The sequence below is a fragment of the Parasteatoda tepidariorum genome, chromosome 6 (genome assembly GCF_043381705.1).
Source record: "Parasteatoda tepidariorum isolate YZ-2023 chromosome 6, CAS_Ptep_4.0, whole genome shotgun sequence".
Classification (NCBI taxonomy): domain Eukaryota; kingdom Metazoa; phylum Arthropoda; class Arachnida; order Araneae; family Theridiidae; genus Parasteatoda; species Parasteatoda tepidariorum.
The window spans coordinates 40,346,893-40,374,879 of record NC_092209.1 but is presented as its reverse complement, the minus strand read 5'-3'; the positions used below and the strand labels follow the sequence as shown (position 1 = coordinate 40,374,879).

At 27.7% G+C, this 27,987-nt stretch overlaps 1 protein-coding gene across 1 annotated transcript; it reads right to left on the bottom strand.

Annotated features, from left to right (window-relative positions):
• Nucleotides 1–27,987, bottom strand: LOC107446796 (DNA polymerase interacting tpr containing protein of 47kD). The gene is made up of 13 exons (XM_016061561.3): nt 27,840–27,987; nt 21,373–21,538; nt 19,039–19,156; nt 15,490–15,651; nt 12,746–12,823; nt 11,671–11,738; nt 10,804–10,860; nt 9,159–9,245; nt 7,681–7,862; nt 7,047–7,128; nt 4,057–4,142; nt 3,269–3,366; nt 1–201 (listed from the first exon to the last, which is right to left on the bottom strand). The coding sequence occupies exons 1-12, from the start codon at nt 27,923–27,925 to the stop codon at nt 3,270–3,272; spliced, it is 1,269 nt and encodes a 422-aa protein (XP_015917047.1). The 5' UTR covers nt 27,926–27,987; the 3' UTR covers nt 1–201; nt 3,269.

The following is a 27,987-nucleotide window of genomic DNA, read 5'->3' as shown; positions in this document are numbered from 1 at the left end:
TGAAAGATAATAGTATTTATTTACACAATAAACAAGTTTGATTTGTCAGAGCAATAACGATAAATGCTTCATAAAATATATAATGATATACGAACAAACTTCAATGCTCAGTAGCTTTATTTGTAATACCACCAAACAAGGTGAAGGTCACTTCTCCCTAATGATATTAAGTCCAGAATAAAAATAGGCCTGCTAGGAAGACTGCAAGAAAGAAAGAAAAAATACTGTATTATTCATCTATAATATTATATATGCTTAAAATTATTTAAAATATGTTGGGTGAAATAATTTATTAATAAAATGAATTATTTATTTCTAAATAAAATTACTTATTCAAAAATAAATTGTAAAATAGCAAACATCAAGTTTTAATTTCAATAACATTCATCAATTTAGCACAACATGCAAAAAAAAAAAAAATTATGAACTAAAAACAAAAAAATTCCTCAGTTTATTTCTCTCTTATACAGTGTCAGCAATATCAAAAGAAAATCATTGAAACTCGAAAATAATATTATAAAATACTGTCCTTTTAATAAACTACAGAAAAATCATTGCAACATAAATACAAATATTATTACTAAATATTTAGTCTTGTCACTTATATAGAAAAACACAGTTTAAATTTGTTAAGTCTTTTAAAATTATGTTATCGGAAAAAAGAATGAAATAACTACTTTAAAAAATATAGACCTGAGCATATGGGTGAATAATGTATTGAAAAATAAAATGAATAAATTACTTTCGGGAAAGTTGGGAAGAAACAAGATTATTGCGTTTAAAATTAATAACTGCCTTACATGCAGGGCAGTGAAATAGGAGTTAAACAGATTTTAGGGCAAAAGGTGTTGGAATCATGGAATTGCTAAAAACATTTTGACTCCAATTTTTCAGTTCAACTTTAAAATTTAAATTTTGGTGAATTTTTGTTGGATGACAAACAAATTCAAAAGGGAAAGAAAGCCACCGATGACCTTTTATTTAGAATAAAATTATTCTCAGAACAAATGGAATATTCAAACAGTCAGACAGCAGATATTGCAAGTTAGTCTATATCATCCTCTTCCAATAATGAATTACATTTTAAGAAATATTTGGATAATATTTTAAAAGGCAAAGCGAATGAAGATAATGAACCAAAAACCTTTAGGTACAAAAATGAAAAAATACAAACAAGATTTTCTAAACAACTTTTGAAGAAATAGAGAAATACATAAATTTTTTTCTAAAGCATCTATTATTTATTTTATATTACATTCGTTTTATAAAAAAAAAAAATATTAAGCTGTAACACATGTGTATATGTTTACATACATATGAGTCTTTAAGTTTAAAGTCTAAGAGTCAGCAATTATCCCTAACGAAAAAAAAAATTTCCTCTTCCAATAATTTTCTCCTCCTTAATGGACTAATTTAGTAGATCTAGGAAAACTAGTAGATACGTGGTAAAAATATTATTTCAGCAATCCAGCTTAATTTATTAAGATAATAAACTAACATCATAATAATGAGAGAAAGTGAAACCGAAAAAGCTTTTACGGTCTCAAGAGTGTCCTCTTAATCGAGAAATTATTCCGAGAAATTCAGAATATCCTCTTATATATATCCTCTTAACCGAGAAATTTAGAAATTATTATTTCAGCAATCCAGCTTAATTTATTAAGATAATAAACTAACATAATAATGAATGAAAGTGAAACCGAAAAAACTTTTTCGGTCTCAAAAGTGTTCTCTTAACAGAGAAATTCAGAATATCCTCTTATATAGAATATCCTCTTATTTAGAATATCCTCTTATATTCTCTTAACCGAGATATTCAGAAATTATTATTTCAGCAATACAGCTTAATTTATTAAGATAATAATTAGTGAAAGTGAAACCGAAAAAACCTTTTTGGTCTCAAGAGTGTCCTCTTAACAGAGGTTTCACTATATTTAAGAATATAAATGGGTAATAAATAATTAAAAAAAGTTGTTAACACAAAAAGTAAGTTTAATTCTTATGCGAGCTTATACATTCTTATGTAAGTAAGTTATATGATTTCTTCAAAAGATTTTTGCAATAGAAAAATCAAAAAATTTAACTTTTAAGTTTTTCTAAAATATTTAAATTACGTCACTAAAATTATTCAAAACACACAACTAATCAAATAAAAATTAAATAATAAAAAACATATTCACAACTATTGAACATAAAGTGACAGAAACTTGTATTTTTTTTTCCTTCATGAGTTTAAAAAATGTGGTAGAATACAAGATGAATGATTAAGAACCAAATGGAAATAATTATAAAATTTTACCTGTTATTCCACAAATTATACTTTTGGAAGCATTCAACATTTGTAACTTATTAAAGTTAAAAGAAATTGTTTGAAGCATCAAAGCCCAAGTTTAAACTTTGCAAAATTCAATATAAAATTAAACAAAAGAGCTTCAAAAATTAATGAAGTAACTATTTATAAAATGATTATTTTCAATAGTAATAGAAAATACGTAACATAATTTTAGAACATATAATTATTTGAATTTGTTTCAATCTTATTGAGAATAAAAAAAAAATTATTTGAGTATAATATAATGAATCAGACTTAGAACCTGAAAAATAATCACTATTCAAATTACTGTAGGTATTTTAACTAATTTAAAATACTGTAACTATTATATTTCAATTGCTACATTGCAAAATGAGATTAGAACTTTGTATTTACAAATGCTAAAACAAACTTTTTTCGTGTTTCCAGTAATGTAATGTACTTTTTAGATAATATCGTTATGGACTAACAAACTAATTTAGCAAACCCAATTTTTAAGATTTTATTAATAAGAATATTTTTAAAAAAAAGAAGTTTTAACAATGAAACAAAACTTGTTAAAGAAAGTTCAAAATTTCTAATAAACCTTTTAAATCAACTTACAATCAGTTTTTTTAAGAACTCTGTTAAAGCAAAAATACTTCATTTTTTTAAAGACCCCTAATTCAAGTGTCCCCCCCATCCCGAGCTCCCATACTCCCAGTCTGATTCTGATGATGAATTGGTATAAGAAAATAAGTAAGTTAAGAAAAAATGATTAGTTTTTTTTCCCATAGCAATAATTCCTGAAAACAAAACTATTGTTGAAAAAAAATTCTTGTATAACAATAACTAAAAGGGAAATGCCCTGATGTCAACTATACATAAACAAAAAAAAAGATGCATATTTTGCAAGAATATAAAAACAACAATAGTGAAATAATTATCATAAACAAAATACATAAAACAGTCAAATACCTTAATTCCCAACCCGATATGTTTTACGAAATTCTCTGTCAAAACTTGAATCAGCTGCAGTCACAAAAAAAGCTGGTGTACCATCATAGACTTTGTACCTAGAGTTGAATTCAATCATATTTTTTACAATATTTAAAATAACAAATATGAAAATTTAAAAATACAGATAATTTTTTCCCCTAATTTATCATTTAATTTCCTTTAAAAAAAAAATTTCACCACTCTTTAAACCTTGATTATCTAGAGAAAAAGATTCTAAAAAAAGATAAAGTAAATGCAACAAAATCATCTTGAATTAACATTTTAAGCTTAAAATCATAAAAACAGTTACGATATATCATTTACCTACCAACATAGAGTGAGATGAAAACATACTCAGTCGAAATTATATTAACTCACAACTTGCTAAATTAAAGTCAAATTTTAATGGCCTGAACTTAATCCCTTAGATTCATCAGGTCTTTTTAATTGCTTATATATAAATTTCTTTTGAATTCATAGGTTTCTCCTTTAATTTTTATGAAATTCTAAAATGACAGGACAACTAGATAGAGTTTAATGCACTACCTGACATTTATAACAAGGATTTTATCTTACATTTTTTGCAATGAATTTTGTATTTGTTTTCAAGCTTCACAACATGAATAAATAATAGATGAGATGATATGTTAAATTAATTTGCTATTTACAACTAAATATGGGTTTAAAATACTAAATAATAACAAAATAAACTACTTTTATAAATAGCTTATTTTAATATTTTTACAAAAATAAAACAAACCATTTACCTTTTATGAGATAGAACATTTTTTAGAGTATCTGTGATTTTAACAGTAATAATTTCCACACTAGGAGCATTGTCCATAAAAGATATCTGAAAAAAGACAAAATGACTTTTGTTATTCACAGCTCATTATAGTTGCTTGTTGTTGTAAAATATATTTAAACATTGAAAAATATAAAGATATGTTGCGTAAAAAATACTTCTATTAATTTTTTTAATAGGAAAAAAAAAAAACTATTAAAGAATGCTTACAGTATTCATAAATGTAAACACTGTCTGTGTATTCATATGATATAATATACATAGTAACCATCTATGAGTCAAGAACATAAAATATAGTGATGTACTAATGCTACTCACTAAATTCGTATTTACTTAAATTGGGAATATCTTTCTGATGGTCAAATAGTTTGTAACTAATTAGCAAAGTTGAGAGTTGAAACAGCATAGAATATGATTTGTATATTTTTTCTTTTTAATTTTTAAGTAAATTGTAATAACTTATTTTTATGTGCTTTATATTGCCATCAATTTTCTATAAACTAATGTACAAATATGCCAGTCACTCAAACTTTGCTTGCTAATATTAATTTGAAATTATTCTTATTAAGTATTGTATCCTTTATCGATGAGTTAGGATTTAAGTTTATTTTCTTGCTATGCATTATTTCATTGTAATTATCATGATGGATTTTGTCTACTATTCTCCATGAGATAATGTCAAGTTTCAAGCTGCATTTCGTCTTCAATAAAGAAACCTCGAAAGTTAACCAGCTTAAAACCAGCCAACATTGCTGTATTATATATGGGATTGTATCTTTTTTTGCTGGCAGGAAGAAACAGGACACACGCCAACTTCAACACAGGGGTAACACTACATCTCCCAATTAATTTTTTTCCTCTAATGTTTTTTGTTAATTTTAAAACATGAAGAATTTGGTGTGGAATAATATGAAGAATTCCAATTCGGAATTTTCAAAGCGACGATGAAAATTATGTAATCACGCCAACTTTAACACAGGGGTAACACTACATCTCCCAATTACTTTTTTTCCTCTAATGTTTTTTGTTAATTTTAAAACATGAAGAATTTGGTGTGGAATAATATGAAGAATTCAGATTCGGAATTTTCAAAGCGACAATGAAAATTATGTAATCACGCCAACTTTAACACAGGGGTAACACTACATCTCCCAATTACTTTTTTTCCTCTAATGTTTTTTGTTAATTTTAAAACATGAAGAATTTGGTGTGGAATAATATGAATAATTCAGATTCGGAATTTTCAAAGCGACGATGAAAATTATGTAATCACGCCAACTTTAACACAGGGGTAACACTACATCTTCCAATTACTTTTTTTCCTCTAATGTTTTTTGTTAATTTTAAAACATGAAGAATTTGGTGTGGAATAATATGAAGAATTCAGATTCGGAATTTTCAAAGCAACAATGAAAATTATGTAATCTTATGAATATTTTTCTTACAATGCATTAATCATAACATTTTGAGATATATAAAAATTCTCAGATTTAAAATATACACTTAATCAAAGAATATTGCTATATTTTTTTATTAAATTAAATATTTTTTTCAAGCTAAATTATTCTTCACCTAAGAAAAGAAAGTAGGTATTTTTGATGGCTTCATTAAATGCAGTTTTTGTGTCAAATCATATGAATTCAAACTAGTCTTCTTTGTCCTTTGATTCTATTCTGTTTTTGTTCGCTAAATTAGTTGGTAACATTTTAATGGAATTCCAAATTTCTTTTTCAATTTTTTAAAGGCCTCCTTCCAACTCTTTAATCACAGCTATTTTTTTAACTAATTTTAATGATGAACAGAGTGCAAAATAAAAAACAGACTGCCCTGAATAACTTTTGATCTAATGACTGGATCTTCACGTTCTAGGATTCAATCTTAATATTCGAGAGGGTGACCCCTTCATATTAATTTTAATTTTTGTGTATTTTGCCCCATTTGGAGAAGAACTTTTTAAAAGCGAATTGAAAAATTTTAGCACACAATTTTATATTGTGTTTATCCTAGAGAATTTCATGCAAAAGAATAAATTTTAGTAAATATTTATTATTTTATTATATGTTGATAAGAAGTTTTGAATTGTAAGGTACACAACTTTTTGCATTATTTTAAAATAGATAATATTACATGACAAAATACAAATTTTGAGTGAAATAAGTTGAATAATTCCTGAGAAATCAAATTTTGAATAAGTCGTATAGTTAAAACTCAATTTCTCAGGAACTATTCAATCAATTCTGCAAAATTTTTTGTATTTCGCCATGCATTTTAAAATTACGTAAAAAATTTTGTACCTTACAGTTCAAAATTTTTTCAACTATTATTAAATGAAATAATTAATATTGCCTAAAATCCTTTTTTGGGGGGGCGGGGGGTGCACTGTAAATGAAACTTTAATTTTTGACAATGCCACAAGAACAGAGTGATAACATTAAAAACACAACCACAGAAACATAAAATATTCCAAACACAATAAATCAATAACGGACACATGAAACTCCAATAACCAAATAGCTGCACTTCTGGGCAGGGGAAATTCATTTTTGCTTTTATTAAAAAGACCATCTCATAAACAAGTTTTATTGTATTATTTTAAGGTAAATTGCAAGGAAAATGTAAATTAGCTGTGATTCTTAAATATGATTTTTATACAGAATTTCAGAAACTAGCAAAACATTTAAATTATCGAGAATTTCGATTTTAACAAGCCTGAGTTATCCATGTCTGACCAGATTGAACTGCAAATAAATTACATTGATTATCACATTGTTGTACAATACAAAATCTTAATAAATATTACGTGTGAATAAATTTGGTAAAATAAAAAATGCAATAGAAAATTTTAATTAATGTACAATATAATTATTATGCAATATATAATTATTATGTAATACATAATAATGTAATATTTTATTACATAATATATAATTAAATGCAATCGATAATTTTTACCTGCAAATTTTCTAGGCTGTATTTTCCATCTTGATCCCAACCAGGGGGATCCTGAAACATGACTTCAAAGTGATCTAAAAACCTAAAAATAAAATATAAATAAATTTAAAAAAACTTTTATAATTTTCTGTTGTATTTCACAACCTAAAATCAAAGATTAATTTTTACTATTGCCATAAATTTATGTTCATAAAAAATTGAATAACCAGAGTTTTAAGCAAAAAATAGAAAAAGCACACAGAAAAAATGGGTTATGTTGACTTTTTATTAACAGTGGTAAAAAAAAAGCTAAACAATACTATAATTTATAATTTTTTAAGCTTCACTTAAAACTTGTACATACTAGCGTAAATAATTTCAGTCTAAAAAGTCACATGATTTTTCACTATTAGGTCATTTTGCAAAAGCTTAATGCACTTTTTTCACAGTAGTTCTGCTTTCTTTTTCTTTTCTATTTTTTTCCTCACAAAGAGAACACAGATTCATTAATTTATTTATAAAAATATGTGACGTTAAAATACTTATAACAATTAAAATACTCTAAAACCTTTTTCCTTTTAACCATTGGCATCGCGGACCAATGTTTAAAAAGAGCAGTGCTTAATTCTTAAGCAACTAAATAACAAATACTAACACTGATTCCTCATGAAATTCTTGAATATAATCTGAAGTACCATATTCTGGGTATAGAATCATAACTGGCCACACTAACTTATTATCTTGATCTAGATGAACTCTTGCACTCACAGCACTTGGGCAAATCGTTTGAACATTTTCAAAATCAAGGTTATTGCTGCCCAATTGAATCTTTCTTTCCTGAAAAAACGAACAGATGAATTATATTAATTATAAAAAGAAAATTGAAATACCCCTCATATTTCAATTAATTGGACAAAAAACTCCATCCAACTAAAAACTTTGATGGTAAAAAGTGGTAACCCACATTATTTTTAAGAAATTAATCATTAAAAAATATATTAACAATCAATTTAATTATTTTTAAAAAATATATTTACAATTGTATTTTTAAACTAAAAAAATACTTATTGTTTGTTGTTTACTTGAGAACAATGAAAGCTTGTGTTAGTTATAATTATTAACAGAAGAAATGGAAACATTTTGTGATGTGTGGGTTATAACTTTCTACATTTAAATTTTCTAATTCATTAGTGCTCTGAGAATTATAAATTACACATTATATAGTTATGAAACAAATAATTAATTAGATGAAAAATACTATAACAGCATAAAAATAACATAAAAAATACTATAACAGCATATTAATGTACTATTAAATGTAAATAAAATAATAACATAAAATTAAAGAATTTAAATGCTAACTATTTACAATAAAACTAATACAAAGAAAAATTCTAATATATCATGCATTTTGTAATTACATTTTTAATATAAAATTGCCATTGACCATTTTATTTCCTTAAACATTTTACTATTCCAAAACCTAGCTGTTTCTGTTTTTATATTTAATTGAAATAAATATTGAATCATTGATGCATTATCAACTAAATAAACCTAAAACATTTTTCAAAAAAAATTTAAAAAATTAAGAATATTTAAATTATGATTAGAAAAATAGATTTTTCTAATTATGCAGTTTATTTGAAGAAGGCATTAGTATAATTTTTCTTAGGTAGTGGTTCCTTACCATAAGTTTTTTATTTATGCATTTAACTAAAATATAAAATATATTTTTCAAGAACAAAATTTCAATCTCTAAAAAAACTTTTTCACTGACTGTATATTATATATCACATAAATGTAAATAAAATAATTGAAAACATAAATGGATTGAATAGATGAAATTTAGTTATCTGAAATATTTATCACGTGATTAAAGTGTCTTATTCAATTCCTTTTTTATTTTCTTTACAAAAAAAGTAAATAATGTTTTTATTTGCTTCATTATAAATTTAAAAAACAAATATTAAATTTCTAACTTTTATTTGAAGATTAAAAATTTAATTTTAGAGGACAACCAATCTATTAGTACGAATATTAAAATTATTATAAAAATTACAAAGAATAAAGATTTTAATGTCTCCTTCATTTTAATCATTTCAAGATATAAACAAACAAAAAATGCATAATTACGGCAATGACTTTCTTCACGACTTCTAACTCTTTTTGACGCTTTGAGTCTTGGGCTAAAGCTTTTCTTCTGTCTCTATCATCAGCTTTCTAAAGCAAAATATTAAAAAAAGTTAAAGTTAATTATACTGTAGCATATTTCATTTATTTCAAACTATACATTGTAAATTTAAAAGTCAATTGTTATACAAAAATTTGATTAAAAACTCAAAACAATCAGTTCAGTATTTTTCAATTATTACCCTAAAAGTAGATGGCCTTATTTAACTACCCGATTACACATTTTCCGACTTTCTTTTTAAAAAAAAAAATAACAACAAGTGAATTAAAAATATTTTAAGTATGGTTTCAATAATCTTGAAAGGAAGACACAATATAATGCCTAATAATTTTATGCAAAAGTAATTTAGTGGATTTCTCAGTTCACAATTTAAAAATTCTCTGTATTGATGATTGGAACTGAACATTTTTAAATTTAGACGAACAAAATGAATCACTAATTGTGAAACTACAAAACAACAAAGCTCCACCCAACAAGATTTGTAAGCTATAGTCTGCCAAAGTCAGTGTTTCCCAAAGTGTGGTATGTGTACTCCCAGGGGTACAGAAACAGTTTAGAGGGGGTACATGTTCTTATGCAAAAAATCTTGCAACAAACGAAAATTTCAAAAATTTTTATTTAATAATAAAGTTAGCCATGAAAATTTATGATTACATATTTTTCTATTGGCTAATTTACAGTTAATAATTAGTAGTATCAACAGCCAGTTGCGATTTTTAACTTTTGAGCAATTTTTTATAGCAAAAAATACATTTATTTTTTTATCAGTGGTACACAGCATTATGAAACATTTAAAAAGGGTGCACAAAAGTCATAAGTTTGGGAAACACTGGTCTAAGCTAAGAACTCCTCCTGCCACAAAGTCTGACGCCGCCTGGTGCTATGGAAAAAGAATGGCGCATTTTAAGGAGGGTAGCTTTACTCTAGAACTAACACAATAGACCGAAGAGATTCCCTTTCTCTAGCCGACCCGATCCAAAACCACTCCAAATCAGGAACCCCACACCCCTACTTGGAATAGTCATACCTCATTACCATAGTCACCGCCACAGGTCCAGACGAATGTCTGGAGTTCTTATTTTAGACAAACTATACTTTATTTGCTGAAAATAATAAATAAGAGATTTATCCCTGAATTCAACACCATAAATATTTTCTAATGTAAAATTTTTAATTGAGTGTTTAAATTTTCATAAATTGACTAAATTTTTAAAAAGTTTGAAACAATGAATACTGCAGGTAAGGGTATATATTCTTAACCATGTATGTAATTTGTAAGACTGTCCCTAATTTCGAAATGTAACCTAAATTTGAAGTGTTGATAATTAAAATAAAATGAAGTTAGGTCCAAAATATAATTTTTAATTATTTTAAATTAATAATTTTAAAATCCCCATTTGCATTGATAGGAAAACAAATATTCTGTACACACAAACACGAATTAGGAATATCAGCATAAAAAGCTAAAATACAAAATATTAATCAATAACAAAATATGTTTTGTCAGAAAAATCAGGAATATAAGGGCAACTATGAATCACCCTTTATTTAAAATAGTAAAAAATAAATCTTAAAATTAAATGTTACCTTTTTTTGTAAAGCTTTGTTTTTTAATTCTTCTAACAGCTTATTGTCAGGATTTACCTACAATAAAAAGAAATCTGAAATTTAAATCCAGTTTTATTAATAAAATAAAAAAAAACATAGGAATCATTTATCATAAGTTAGAGTTGATTATGGCTTAGATTAGTGAATGAGTCAAAGCCAGTTTTCGTTAATGATGTAGTTAATAACATTGATTCAGCTATAGTAAAAGGTGCACTCAACATTCGGTGCAACTGCGAGGATCAGACGGCGCTTACCAGCGGCCACCTTAAGTCTCTTTCTTTCGAGGGTAGTCTTAAAATCTTCCCAAACTGCCCCAGGTGCCACAACACGCAGGCTTCTCCCCAACATATCACGGACTGTCTTGGACTGGACAGGAGGGACATTCTTGAAAACCCACTTTTGGTGGGCGACTTCCTCCGGGTCATGAATTTCATGGACATTGTTTAGCCCTACTAATTTTGGGGATTAGGAAGAAGGAGAAGAAGATATAGTCAAACATTTTGAAAAATGTTCAACAGCTGATTATTTAGGTCTCTCCCATCCAATGATCACATTTATTAACAAAGCATGTCTACTTAAAAGTTCTAGAAACAAAACAAAAAAATAAAATAAGTATAATCCCTGGAAAGTTTCCTGCTGCCCATTGAAATCAAATTGAACATTTATACAAAATTATAATAAGAAACATCAACTATCATACATCATAAAGTATTTTTATTGAAGAAAATAAGACATTCTTTACAAACAAGCTAAAATGCTATATTTGTAGAATATTTCAAAAGGTTTCATTTCCATTGGACAAAAGAATTAATGCCTAAAAAAATAAATAATAATAGAAGTTCTTACAGTTAATCCTTCATGACACCAACTTATGCATTCTACCATTTTATTTAGTTTAAAACAGCACAAAGCACCTAAAAAGAAAAGAAAATTTATGTTTACTCAAGTATAGTATGAGTAAATAAAATAGGTCTTAAAGGATAAAATTTATTTTCATTACCAAAGTTGCTTTAAAATTGCAATTAACAATCATTCAATACTTAAAGGTTGTAAAACTATAGAAGTTTCCAAAGAAACTGAAAGTACAGTAATTTTAAAGAGGTAAAATAAAATTATTTTATAATTAAGAAACATCAACACCAACTATTAAACCCAAAATCAAAATTAATATTGAATTAATAATATTATCAATAACAGAAATTATGATTATTGAGAATTTTGTCAACTGAACTTTCTTTGGAACATATTTGCTTAAGAGTTTTTACAATAAAAAAATATATACTTTACAAAAATAGAACATTTATAAATGCATGGCTCAAACAGAAAAAGGAAAAAGACAAAAGATTTCTATGAAATGCAATATTAATGTATAATATATCAAATATTTTAGACAAAGGGAATTTTAATCAAAACTATATTACACTAATTTTACATTCACAGCAATATTTTCCATTTATGAGTGACGGACGTTTAATGAAATTTGATGTAAATTTTTTTTTTTAGACTTTTGAAGTTACAATCTTGATAAGAAACTCTTTACAGTAAGTTAAAAGATTCTTTTTAATAAACTTGAAATTAGAGGGCTCTGAATAAAAATTAAAGAAAAAAAATCTCGGAAATTTACAGCTCATTTTCAAATTTAATGCTCGAAATGGAGCTTCTTTATTTAACAGCATTACTTATTGAAATACTCAAGCAGCAAATAAATTTGTTAAAAAATTTAATTCTATAAGGATTTTTTTTAAGAAACTTTGCCACTTTCAGAGTTTTTTTTTCCAAAATATGCGAAAACCATGAAAAGATTCTAATTAAACCAGAAGACCAAGAGAAATTGGCAAAACTGGAAAAGTAGTTTACTGGTAAATCCTGTAGATTTGGCAGCTTTCTAAAATGCACTGAACTATAAGAAAAAAGTACTTACCTCTCTCAAGGCTTTTTATATAGTTGGGCTTTAAAGCTTTGGAAGCTAGTGCATCTTTCAAAGATTTCTCATAGTTCCCTACATAAAATCATAAACATTCATAACTAATAAATATAAATCAAATTAATCTCATAGGGTATAAAATGTTTAGATTATTTTAGAATCATGAAATTACACTGAAAAGAAGCAGTATTTATTTAATAATGACATATTTAGCTCTCTAGAGTGCATAAAGAAAACAGCAAATAAAAAACAAATAGTAAATCAGACTATTTAATTTCTATTTTTAAATTGCGCTAGATTAAAATTCTTAATTTTAATTGCAAAATTAATCTTTGTCAACTATAATAATACATAATCTAAAATTAAGATTTTTTAGTATGATATAACTCAAAATAATGCTATCATCAACAAAATGTTACTTAAACTAAACAGTTGAAGGAAAAAATTTGTAATGCTGCTGACAACATTATTGGCAAGAATTAAAGGAATTCAAATAAAGATTGGTTTGATGATGAGTGTGCTGCAGCGTCCAATACTAAAAACATTGCTTATAAGAAAATGATTCAAAAGAATACAAGATTTATAGACGATTAAGGAGAGAGGAAAAGCGAATACATAAGAGCAAGAAAAAAGCTTTTGAAGAGGAAAACCTAAGAGATAGTGAGTCCCTGAAGACAATAAATGAAAGCCGAGCTTTCTACAGACGAATTAATAGAAGTCGAATGGACTTTAAACAAACATCTAACCTCTGCAAAAGTAAAGATGGTTTGATTCTGACAGACAAACAGGCTGTACTCAGCACATGGAGTGAACATTTCCAAGAAATGTTCAGTAAACATGATCAATTCTATTGCTATGGGAGCATTTTTGAAAATCAGAATAATGAACATATACCTCCACCTGAACTGGGCGAGGTTGATATTGCTATAAAAAAGTTAAAAAACAACAAAGCAACTGGGCACGACAGGATAGCAGCTGAGCTGTTAAAATGTCATGGTCCAGTATTTCTAAAACTAATTTATAATCTTATTACTGATGTTTGGAATGCTGAAATTTTACCTTCTGACTGGAACACTGCCATTATTTGCCCAATATATAAAAAAGGTGATACCATGGTTTGTTCTAACTACAGGGGTATAAGTTTGCTATGTACTACCTATAAAATCTTGTCAAACATTTTATTTGAGAGACTTATACAATATATAGAACCTCAAAACTACCAACGTGGTTTTCACAAGAGAAAATCTACTAAAGATCAAATATTTGCACTTAGACAAATTTTAGAGAAGACCAGGGAATTTGGTATTACCACACATCATCTTTTTGTTGATTTCAAAGAAGGCCTTGACAGTATTAATAGAAATCGCTTGTATGAAGCCCTGGTTGAGTTTCAAGTACCACCAAAACTAAGTAAGACTTGTAAAAGCAAGCATGTCAAACACCGTATGCAGAGTCAAACTTTTGGGATCTTTATCTGAAGAAATTAAAGTAAATAATGGAGTCAGACAGGGAGACTCCTTATCCTGTCTTCTTTTTAATGTTGCTCAAGAGAAAGTTATAAGAGATGCTGAAATCAATATCAGAGGCAACATATTTTCAAAATCTATTCAAATATTGGCGTATGTGGATGATTTAGACATCATTGCAAGAACTGTTCCTGCTTTAAAAGAAGCTTTCCATTCTTTGGAGCTTGCTGCTAGGGATATGGGACTAATCATTAATACCAATAAGACCAAATACATGCCTGTACTTACTAAATTAAATTCTAGTGAATCCTATCTGGAGATCGGTTCCCACAGGTTTCAGGATGTTCAGAATTTTACCTACCTTGGTTCAATAGTTACTGCCGACAATAACATAGACAATGAGATTCGGAGTTGTCTAATTTGTTCAAATAAAGCTTTTTATGGTTTAAAATGTTTTTTAAAATCCTCTCTTTTATCAAAAAATACAAAGCTTTTACTCTATAAAACATTAATTAGGCCAATACTTACCTATGGGTCTGAGACCTGGAACCTAACTCAAGCTGGTGAAAATAAAATTGCCATTTTTGAGAGAAAAGTTTTGAGGGCCATCCTTGGTGGGATAAAAATTAATAATTCCTGGAGAAGACGATATAATACTGAACTGTATGAAATCTACAGAGAGCCAGATATTGTGAAATTCATAAAAATAAATCGAATGAACTGGGCAGCTCACATTTTCAGAAGGAATGATGACTAAAATTTAAAGAAAATCCTATTACACAAACCCCTAACGAACAGGAAAAGAGGTAGACCCAGGATGAGATGGCTGGATTTAGTTGAGGCTGATTTCCTTACTCTAAAGGAGAAAAACTAGCGAACAAGTGTCAAAAGTAGAGAGAAGTGGATTCGAATTCAAAGGAAGGCACTGGCCCACCCTGGGCTGTCTAGCCAGATATGATGATGATGAAACTAAACAGAACATCACTCTTAGATTAATCACACATTACCAAAACTTTTTAAAACCAATTTTAATGAAAGTGCATTTAATAACCAATACTGTTTTTGTAACAAACCTCTCATCATAGGCAAGTACAAAGTTTTAATTTTAAAACATGCAATAATATATATGAAGAAATAAAATAATGTTATATAATTCAATCTTTTATTATATTGAACTATTTAGCTTTAAAATATATACATTGAAAAACTTAAAGTAAATATGCTTTCAAAATTAGATTATAATACATAACAGCATATGAAGAAGGTGAATTTTACCTATATGGTAATGGGCAGCTGCTCTGTTTGAATAAAGCTGAGCATTTAATTCTTCATCAGAACAATTTGCTTTAAGACCCTCTGTATAAGAATCTACAGCCCAACGATACTTTTTTCCTTTAAAGTTTACATTACCATCTTCTTTATAAGATAGAGCAAGCTCTAAAAGAAAAGGAAAAAAAAAAAAAACACTATTTCACAACTATGAAACATTTTAACTTACAAGGGAAACTAGGGAAGTGTGACTCGCCAATTTTGAAATAAACTAGTGGAATGCATGCCTTATCAGGAATAATTTTAGGGGGAAACTTTTGTTTCGGCCCATAGAAGGTCCTGTGAGAGATAAAAAATAATTCAATATACAGAAAAATCGGTATTTTATTACTTCAATGCAGGCTATTAGTTATTGTAATTGTCTCATACTCCAATTAAATTTGTGGTACTTTCACGTACTATATAATGCATATTTATTGTCAAAATTGATTTCGAAAATTTTATATATCTGTAGTTTATCAGAAAAATCTGTTAGGTTAATTTAAAAAAAAATTGACATCAAATTTTTTAAATTTTTTTTAAAAAAATTTTCCAGATTAATTGTAGTATGTGATTGCAAATCAATTTATTAATTGATAATTAATTAACAATTGATTAATAATTAATTAACAATTCATTAGTAATTAATTTTCGGAATAATTTATTAATTAGCAAATTAATTAATTATCAAATTAATTACAAATTAATCGGATTATGAGACAATTACAATAACTAATAGTATGCATTGAAATAATAAAAAACGGATTTTTCTATATATTGAATTATTTTTTATCTCTCATAGGACCTTCTATGGGCCGAAATGAATGTTGCCCCTTAAAATATTTCCTTATAAGGTATACATCCCTCTAGTTTATTTCAAAATCGGCGAGTCACACTTCCCTAGTTTCCCTTGTAAGTGGAAAAAGATATGTTGTAGGCATTATGCTATCAGTATTTTGTGTATCTTTAAAAAAATGCGGCAGCAAAATTACATACATTTTCTTACTATGTCTTTTGGTATGTTCAAAATTAAATAATTTTTTCGTATGCAAATTTAAATAAAAAAAAAATTATTACAAATCTGAAAAAAGGGGTAAAATTTTTTTTTGTCGATTATTTCGAATTTCCCACATCTATCTTGATAGTCAACTCAATATTTTTGGAATGTCTTATTTATAGTTCTCAATAAATAAATCAGTTCAACCCAGAACCACTCTACAAATAAGAGAACCCGACTGAAAATCTCTCTCGAGAATTATGTAACCTGTCACTGCTTGTATCAGAGGATTGATTTATTAAGACGGATGGTGTTACCAACCATCAAGCATCATTGGCTATCTTAAAAGATTCAGGAGATGGAATGATCGGTAATGTGCTGGAAAACATGGAATTCTTGATATCGTAGCAGATCATCAAAAAAATATGTTCTCGATTAGTCTCAATGAAGGAAAAGACGCAATGTTTACATATTTATAAAAACAAATAGCCACATTAGAGCCTAAAGAGAAACGGTTTAAGGAAAAAAGAATTACAATAAATAGTTTAAGAAAAGGCGCATGATTAAAATAAAATGCTATATCCATCCAGAAGTGATTGTTGTAAAAAAATCTTAATAATATCTATAATAATAAAATAATATAAAAACCAATAGTCTTCCTGAAGACGCATCTATTGGTATAATTTGATGCGATGTTTCTGAATAAAGAATAATTATGCTNATAAAATATCTATCAACATGTGTAGTTAATTATTGTACAAATAATAATTTTTTATAATAAATAATAATAATATACAAATAATAATATTTATTTGTAAAAAAACATATTTTAGGATTCTAAAATGAAAGGAGATCAAAAACTTTCAATCTTTTAAAAATTATTACCCTTATATTAATTATTAATATGTTAAAAATAATTTTTTCATGTAATGTATCAAAATTATTATTCCTTATGATTGATTTAAATTTGTTTCAATTATTTTGTAATAATATTTAATCAGCAATTTAGATAATTTGGTTGTTGCCGGTTTTTACCAGTTTTTGCCGGTTTTTACCAGGTTTTTGCCGGCAAAAACTCCAACCCTGATTATAATTATAATAATTAATTTGCAATATTATTGGAAACTGCACAAATATTTTAATCTTAAAACCTAATTAAATTAATAAAGTGTTAATTTAAGCATAAAGTATTGATTCAATTAATAAAGTAGCAAATCAAACATTAATAAAATAAAAGATTAAATCAATAAGTGTACTTGGTTCCTCAGAAATTAATCTAAAAAAACTTAGTAAGATGAGACAAACTGAAAATTGCAAATAATAGATTTTTAGGGTTTGCCAATTTAAATCAGTAGAATTTTTTTTTTTTTTTTGAAATCACTGATTTAAATCAAAAAAAGACATTTTTTTTTCTAACTTGTATCTATTTATTATTTTTATCTCAAATTTAACACAACATAAATCTATTTATCATTTATATAAAAATAAATCTTTGAGTTTATTTAAAATTAAATGTATAAGTTTACATATTTTTTAGGGGAATGAAACTATTTTTAAATTCCCTATGTTTAGCTGCAATAGAATACCTTCTTTCCTATGTTTTGTATTTCAGTAGCATCAAATTTGTTCTTTTAGTTTTTTTTATTATTACCATTCAATTATCAGAACTGCTCTTCAAAGCATAGGAGAAAAAAAAATTTTCCTAGGCAGAATTGCCCGTTTAGTTTTTTATTATTACCATACAATTATCAGAATTGTTCTTTAAAACATAAAAAAGTAATGTAACTATTTTTCTAAGCAGAATTGTTCCTTTAGTTCCCTATTATTACCATACAATTAAAACAAAATTACTCTTTAAAATATAAAAGAGTAATGTAACTATATTTTTTATGCAGAATTGTTCCTTTAGTTCTTTATTACTACCATACAATTATCAGAATTGCTCCTTAAAAGAAAACAAAAATAATGCAACTGTTTACCTATGTAATAACCAAGTGATAGGATCTCCATTTCCTAACTTATTTGATTAATCCAAATTTCTGAGGGGGGGGGGGGAATTAAATTAATAGGAAAAGAAAAAATCTCTTGACTAAGCTATAAATTCTAGTAATTTATAACATTAATTAAAAAATCCATTGCTACAGCAGACTCTTCTATATATTTTTAAGGAAAGTGAGTGTTGTATCTTAAACATCCCCCACAGAATGGTTGAAGACATATTTGAAATTCTAATTTTTATAAAGAAACAGATTTATAAAACAGTTGCCTATGTCTGCCTCTATGAAAGGTTTATTTATTATTTTCTGAGCATAGTCTGATACACAAAATACATGGAAAACATAGAAAATAATATAATAAGGATTTATGAAAAGAAAAAAATTATTAAAAAAAATTATTTTTAAAAGTATTTTTAAAAAATTTTAATTAAAAAAATAATAACTTTGTTTTCTGGTTTTATATATATACATTTACAAGTATATATACATTTATTTTCAAATACATATTTAAACATAATAAACCTTCAGGTGTATTTTCATCAGGATCATACTTCAAACTTTGAATGGCTTCAATTAGTGGCGACATTTCTTCTCCTTCAGCAGGTGGCTTTGTCATAAAAAGTGGATGTTTTTGCATCTCCTGAAAAAAAATTTTGAAATATCTAACAATTTTACATTAAAATTGCAAAGATAAAAGTTTACAATTTACTATGGTAGGTAAAACACACAACAAAACACAAACAAAAAATAACATTTTTGTTTAAATACTTGATGTAGAAACTTGAAAAAATTTGTCCCCCAGCTTCAACTTTTTTTTTTTCACTTTTTCCAGAACAAGTGTCTAGATTAGGGGTTTCCAGCTTACATGAGGCTGGGGACCACAATTAAAAACACAAATCAAATGGCGGGCCACAACTTTTTCAAAATTTTATGTAGGACTCTTTTATGCTTGAAAGAACATTAAATATTACTGTCAGATTTTTATCACGTTGTACAAAACAAAAGTATTGAATTACAACTTAAAATAAGAAGTAGATTTTTAAAAATATTTAATTGCATATTAAAAATTCAGGCTACAATAACTTTAATGTGCACCCATGTATTAAACAATTAATGTGCAACAGATATCTAATTGTTAAGATATAAAACTTTAAAAAGTTTGGTACAGTGCCCGCCGTTTATTAAAATCACTTTCGTTTTATGCTCTTTTGATTTTATTAAGCGGCTGATTTTATTAAGAGGCGATTCAACATTTGGAAAAAAAAAAATTTTGTATTCTAAATGCACACACTTTAAAAGCTGAAATAATGACAACATTAATGTTTTATTTTAACTAATTTAATTATTTTAATAAAGTAAAACCCTACATAAGATTAAATTTACAAAATTTTTGCAAATAACCGATCAATGGTTGCTTGAGTTTCAGTATTTAAAATTAACTTTTCAACATCATTTGAGAGTTTATAGAAGTTTTTATAGTTTTCGATATTTCCTCCTCTTTGTTCTAAAGCTTGCCGCACTACATTAAGTGCTTTTCTGACTTCCATTGAAGATGGCACTGATGAGTTCATTTCATCTTCTGAGTCTGATTCCTCCATTTCTTGATTGAAAATAACTTTGTAATTTTTGATGTTTGTAACAATTTCAAAATCAGATTTTTCTCCTGATGTTTGCAGTTTATCGTCAATAGCTACGGAACATGCGCACAGTTTTTGGAAATCCATTCATGTTCTCTGTTAAGATAGATAACAAAAGAAACTTCTCTCCCTTCTATGGTTCATTCAATAAAAAGTAAGATAAGAATTCGACCCCCTGTTGAGTGAGATAGGTTTCTCCAAACTTCATTCAAGTCAAGGAATTGACATTGATTTCTATGAACTTGCCGCTTACCATCCACATTTTTCCTTAACTCTTACACTATGTATATCGCAGGAAAATGCTAGCCACGCCAGCTTCACAGGCTTGTGAGTAACTGTTGCTTCCTCAAAAAAATCTTTAAACTTCGAAAAATAAAATTTTATTAATAAGAACAAAAGAAGATGAAATACTGCACGTTTGATTTATTATGTAGTCAAAATTTTGATTTTAAAAAGCGGCGGCATTGATTTTATTAAAGGATGTTTTTAACATGTATTAATATTGTAACGATTCGGTTCTTGCCGATTTGATTTTATAAAGCGGCTGATTTTATTATCCAGTGATTTTATTAGCGGCGGGCACTGTATTAAAACTTACATAGTAGCACACAAAATGTTCAATGACAAAATTGACGTTTGTCTGCTGCAACCACCAGAGAATAAATATTTGCATTTTAAATTTAAAATTTACAAATGTGTGAGAAAATATTTTGGTCCAAAATAAGTGGTTTCAAAAAGTTAAATCTGAGAATTTCTTCGAGAAAATTTCTGATACACACATGCTAAATTATATTCACAAAATACAAAAAGATGAAATAAAAAAGAGCAACATACACAATTATTTTTGTATTTGAATAAATATTTTCTTGGATGCAAAACCTGAGAAATAATTTTTTTGCACCGTTGGTATGTTAAATTTCACAGAAACGAAGAAGTTAGGTTTTAATTAACGAGAAAAATATTTTAAACCCATATAGATTTTTTAGGTAAATTGTCTGCAAAAAAATTACAACTAATATATTTTATTTCGCGGGCCACAAAAAAAAGACTTCGCGGCCGCCAGTTGGAAACCACTGGTCTAGATAATAAAAGTTTTAATTACAGTTCTGTTTTAGATAATATTTCAGAAAAACAAGCAAAGTTGCACTGGTTTATGGTTCTGGTTACCAATAAACCTGAAAAATAAAGATTTTCTCCGAGAACTAATTATATACATTACCGTATCCCAGTCATTAAAGGACCACAAATCTTCTTTTTTTCCCTTTGGAAGCTGAGCAAGGAAATCAGCAGTATCTTGATTCAGTTTATCAACCAGCTCATCAGCATCCATATTCTTAGCCTCCTTAAGGATTTCTTCCCGATTCATGTTGCTTGCCATTTTTAAGCTAAAACAAAGTAAGTTTAAAATTAAAATATACAGTACAGAACCCGTTATCCGGAAATCAGAAAACCGGGAAACCAAAAAACCGGAGCGAAATTCGATAAATTTTCCCGCCATTTAAATTTTTTTTTTTTCCTCTTAAGATTTTAGGATTTTTCGTTCTTTTTTGAAAGATGTTTACCTTACCATCATTTTGAAAATAACCATTAGTGTATTACTCCATCATTTTTTCTTCTTTTTAAGATTATTTCCAAAAAAAATATTTTTTTTAGTTGGGTTTAACATTAAAAAAACAGCTTTTTGTAGCGATTCAGAAAACCGGAAAAATCAGTTATCCGGAATAGCGATGGTCCCGATCGTTCCGGATAATCGGTTCCCTACTGTATATATATATATATAAAATTCAAACAAAAATGAAATAAAGTGAAGATTTTAAGACAAATGATAAACAAAGCTGAGACTGACAGATATTATACAACTATTTATTTGAAACAATTTTAATTATTTGATGAAATAAATTACAAATTTTTAATAAAGCATAAAAAAGGTATGTAATTTTTAAAAAGTGATATTATACCAGACGTTTTGAATTTTTTTAGGAAAGTAAGACAAAAATGACTGCAATATATTTTAATTAAAAAACATTTATATATTAATAAGTATTTATTAATATTCACTACCGTACAATAACAGAAAAACTTTCGGTTGTTAACATTTCTTTACGCAACTATTGTTTTCTGAACTGTGTAACTATTTCTAAATTTCTCAACTATTAACTGCAAACAAAGTTACGAATTACTAAATTCCTAATGCGAGGGTCCAAGGCACAGAACTATCAGGGCCCTCTCATCGTCACATTTTAACAAAATTTATCCGCTGTTTAATAATGAAGTTTTTTTAATTATTTATAACATAAATAAATTAAGATATGTTAGTAAATATGAGCTTATATCTATTTCAATCTTAGTTAACTCATAATTTTAATTAAAATTCTTAAGGAGAAGCATAAAGAAATTATTTGTAACATTAAAGGTCACCCAGAAATGAGCAGGCTCTAGTCCTGGACCTCTCAGACCTTTTGATTAATCAAACACTGATACTAATACATGTGGTTTGTTAAATCTTATTTAGCAATTCCTATCTTTGTAGACAGAGGGCCACTGGCAGCTCTGTGCCCCCCCCCCCCATTTCTAGATCAGGCCCTGAGTAGTATTTAGTAAAGTAACATTTACTTTCAAATGCATTTAAAGCTAATATTAAAAAAATTTAAATATTCTATAAATATCGAAAGTTTTAAAAATAATGACAACTTAATTATTGAAATTATATCTTATTATATATCATTAGCAGGGGTCTGTCCAAACATTTTGTGAAAGGTCCGTTTTTCTTGAAATTGTGAAAAAATTACTCACATTCCTACAACCAGGGTCCGCATTTATGAATTTGTGCAAATAGGGACCGTTCTTGCAAAAAAAAAAATTTTTCAAGGAGTTTTTAAATTGTGAAGACATACAAGATTATGTTCAACACTGTAAAATTATAATTAAAAAAATTAAATTTTAAAAAATAAACAATTGCTGCTTCTAAATTAGAGATGCAACATGCAAATATTTGGTATTTGGCTTATACTGCTGAACGCAGAATATTAATTTCGGATGAATAATGGAAGAATCGTCTGCCGAAGACAAAACTTAATTCGTTTACATCCATCTTTCTTGTTTTCTGCCCTGGAAAGGGTTTATTTGATTAACAAAATAATAATGAAGATAATCAAATTTGTGAAGGGTCCGATTAAAAGAAAAATCATTTTGTGAAGGGTCCATTTTTAAGTTAAAATATTTTGCAAAGGGTCCGTTTTTATGAAAAGATATTTTGTGAAGGGTCTGTTAATGGACCCAAATTTCTTCTAAACAGACCCTTGATTAGAATAAACTGTCAATAATTATACACGTAATTATACACTTAATACAATTTAAAATAAAATTAAACCATGTTATCACACATACTAATATTTATAGAAAATTATCTTTAGCAGCATTTTTAAATAATGCTGTAATAAAATAAACGATTGCAATTAAAAAAGTTGTGACAATAAAAATTTAAAATCTTAAAAATCTTGGAAAATAATCTAAGATTTTCTTCAAATTAAAAATTCGTCTCTTCTTCTTGAACTCAAACCATGTCAAAATACAGACACTGACTTAACATGCGACATTTCAAATGGTTCTCCACGTCCATTCGTTACGGCAACATTTCAAAGACAAATTTTCGAACACTTGCATGGCATATCACATCCTGGTATTACGGCTACTACTAAGCTCATCTGTGCCAGATATCTTAGGCCAAATATGAAGAAAGAAAGAAAGGAATGGGTGAAATGCTGTGAACCTTGTCAGCGCTCTAAAATTCAAAAACACACCAAAGCTCCTCTAGTAACATTCAGTTTACCTGATGCTCGATTTCAACAAATACACATCGACATTGTAGGCCCGTTACCTTCATCTGATGGTTACAGCTACTTATTAACAATGATCGAAAGATTTTCAAGATGGCCAGAAGTCATACCGATTGTGGACATGCAAGCCAAAACCATCTGTCGTGCAATTTTCCCTACTTGGATGTCTCGATTCGGGTGCCCTTCGATAATTACAACATATCAAGGTTCTCAGATGCGAACATCTTTATATCGTGAATTTTAGGAATCCGTACACTGCAGTAAAGGAGAATATCATCGTATCGTGTGCCGAACTGGTATACGGAACAACTCTTCAACTTCCAAGCGACAGGCTAGAAACATCTATCATTCCACCATGTGATGACATTTTTGTTGATCGTCTTAGAAACACCATACGTGAATTGAATCCAATTGCCACATCTGCGCATGGACGAAGTACATTTTACGTCAATCCCTCACTAAGCACTTGTCCTCACGTGTTTTTAAGAATGGATTGTGAAAAACCTCCCTTATATCAACCCTATACAGGTCCACAATAAGGTTTTGAAACGGTCAGCTAAAAACCTTATAATTCAACTAAATGGTAGGCAATCTACTGTGTCCATAGACTGTGTAAAGCCAGCATATTTGAGTCCTACTATAGAGAAGGTTGAATCAAACTTACGGGTTGCAAAAACCTGGAAATTCCAAATCCTTATGTACAGAAAAAAATCATTCTCCCAAGGAACCTGACAAACTTGTGACTAGGTTTGGAAGACATGTACACTTTCCAGCAAAACTAGCAACTTATGTTTGTTATTAATATCATTAACTAAGCAAGGTTGTTTAGTATAAAATATTATTTATCAATGATGTAAATAGTGTAACATTCAAAATTTTATGTGAAATATGTCCTTTCAGAGTAAAATTTTCTGTCACTGGGGAGATACTCTGTAGTATTATTCTTAATCGATAATGAATTGATTAAGCAAGATGATTATAAATCACTTCTTGTATGTTGGATGGCAACAGTCTGGATGAAAAATAGAAGAGCTATGGTGAATAAATATTTGCTAACCTTCTGAATAAGTCTATCTTGTATTAAAGTGATAAAATAACACTTCAATGTAAATAATAAATGATTTATTTATAGAAAAGATATAAATCTTAATTACTAACATTAAGAAGAAAAAATCAGAAGTCTGTTTAGGAGACCTTTATGAACATTAGTGAACCTTTCACAAATCATTTTATGGTAAAAAAGGACCCTCTATCAAATAATTTGTCTGAACAGCTTTGCAATATTAATTTAAAAAAATAAACCACTCACAAAATGTTTTCTTTGAAATGCAAGCTAACAGTGTCAATAATTCTTGAAAGACATGGTAGTTGCATTTTTTAACAAATGAGGCAGTCATTTTTCCACATTTACCAAAATATGACCTTTTATGAAAAGTGTTAACCAAAATAAAAAACATAAAACCCTAATTTCTCAAAACTAGGAGCAGATTTTCTTCAATTTCACAGAAACAGGACTTATCATAAAAAGTCTGGAAAGACTATTAGCAATGCAAGATGCAATTAATGAAAGTAAATAAGTTCCTAAAAAAAACTAACAGGCAAATTATCTTTTTTCAACATTAATAATTTCATAAGAAATTTTTTTTTTTAATGCATACATTTCAGATGTTTTTACTTAAGTAAACACAAAAATTTATATTCAAACTAAAAAAAACTTTTACTATCCTTTACACGCAAGCAAATATTTTAACAAAAAAAAAAAAAAATTATGTTCAAGTATATATGGGGGGTTATTGAGACTAGAAGTGAAAACAATTTAAATTTTATGTGCATTGATATCAAGATATCAATTTGAATACCATACATGTTTCATATTCAACATAATTTTTTGAACATAATTAACTAACATTAACGATTAAATTGCCTACTAATGAAACATTTTGCACCTTTATAGCGACTAATTAAAGAAAAAACTTACTTGTTACTACTTATAGAAATTGGAATATTGGATTTTAAAATTGCGACATTGAATTTTAAAACGTTGAATTTTAATTACGATTTTTAATTTTAAAAATACAAATAACAATACTGAGTTTTTGTAGTGCATAAATATGAATCACTTAAAATGCGTTAATATAAATCGCTATGCATGGTTTTTAAATTACTTATAAATACGAAAATCGATGTTTGATTTGACAAACACGTGAATACGATTGAATTTTTAACTCACCTGAATACGAATTGCAATATTGGGTTTTAAAAATGAAGTGAATAGAATGCCCTATTTTTAAATTGTGTAAATACGAATTGCAATGCATAACTTTTAAATCAGTTGAATACCAAATATAACGTTTTATAATAATATCACGTGAATAAGAATCACAATATTAGCAGTTTCCAGCACAGTTCCAAACACTCAAAGTGTTGAAAATCAGCCAAACCGAAAGAATTAAATTGACGGAAGAATCACGTGTATGCATACGTCTCGCTAAAGGGATTTAATAACAAAAGTTTCAACAGTTCCAGGGACTTAAGAAACGCGAGAATCTACGACATTCAAGGAAAACTCACATGTCTCGCTTTTAGTTCTTAGAACCAGGCGAACAATATGAAAAACTCGGAATACAATGACCCCTGATCAGGGTCGAATTAACCTATAGGCACACTAGGCACGTGCCTAGGGCCTACGAAATTCAGGGGCCTACGAAAAACTTGGGAGAAAAAAATTTGTTGACAAAAATAATTTAGCTTTAAAAACAACAAGTGTATTTTGCACAAAATTATGAAGATACAAATAAAAATATAATATTTTTCGGTAATAAATTATTTCGCAGAATCTTATGATATAATATATTACTTTTTTGGATTCAACGAAATCTTGTATTATGCTGTCGAATTCCAAACTACGCAAGATTTCGTATTCAATAGACATAAGTGCGAGCGATGCCAAACGATCTTGATTCATTGTTGAACGCAAATAATTTTTTATCAATTTTAATCTGGAGAAAGATCTTTCTCCTTCTGCATTTGCTCCAAGAATCGACAAATATATTCTTAATGCAATGTGAATGTTACGAAAAGTACTAACGATTGAACTAATCATAATGGTATCATCGATATCAACTGCAATATCGGCAGTATGTCGGTATTGCAGATGAAGTTCGATAAACAAATTTTTAAATTAAAATCCATATTAATAAAAACTTTAAAAAAATATGCAAGAAAATTTAAGCACATATTTTGAAAAGAGGGAAGGAAGGGAGAGCCCAAAAACGGCTATGCCTAGGGCCCACGAAAGGTATAATCCGGTTCTGTGCCTAGGGCCTACGAAAGGTATAATCCGGCTCTGTGCCTAGGGCCTACGAAAGGTATAATCCAGCTCTGCCCCTGATACATAAAAAAGGGCATATTTGTAATTTCACCACGATATGACAAAGCTAAAAATGTATTAACAACATGAAATTTGAATATAAAGTTAAAGAAAATTTAGTTTGAGTATGTTACTGCACTTTCATTGAAAATCTGGCTCTCGGAAATTATTTTGTGTGCTCAGCATATTTTTCTGAATCATCATTAAATTGATGCAAACGCTAGTTAGGTAAATTTTTGATACAGGTATTCAACAACAGTTATTACTGAAACAACAATTCAGTTGCAATTTACAGGAGTTAATTAAGAGATTTTCAATACTTTATAAAGAAAATTAAGTTGAACTTTACGTGGAAGAAAATGTGTAAAGATTTAACTTTTCTAATCATCAATGGAGCAAACATTTAGGTTTAAAAAGATTTAAAAGAATATATTTCATTAAACAAGGCAAATTTTTAAGGTCATGAAGTTCTTATATTACCTATCATCAATTTTGAAGTACAGACACGAGAAAGTTCTTTTTTTATTGTTTATTGATTTAACAGGAAAGAACGCTTCCAGCTGCATGTTTCTGCTCGGTTAATTGAAGAAATTTAGCTGATAGAGTGAACTTTTTGTAAAATAGGTTG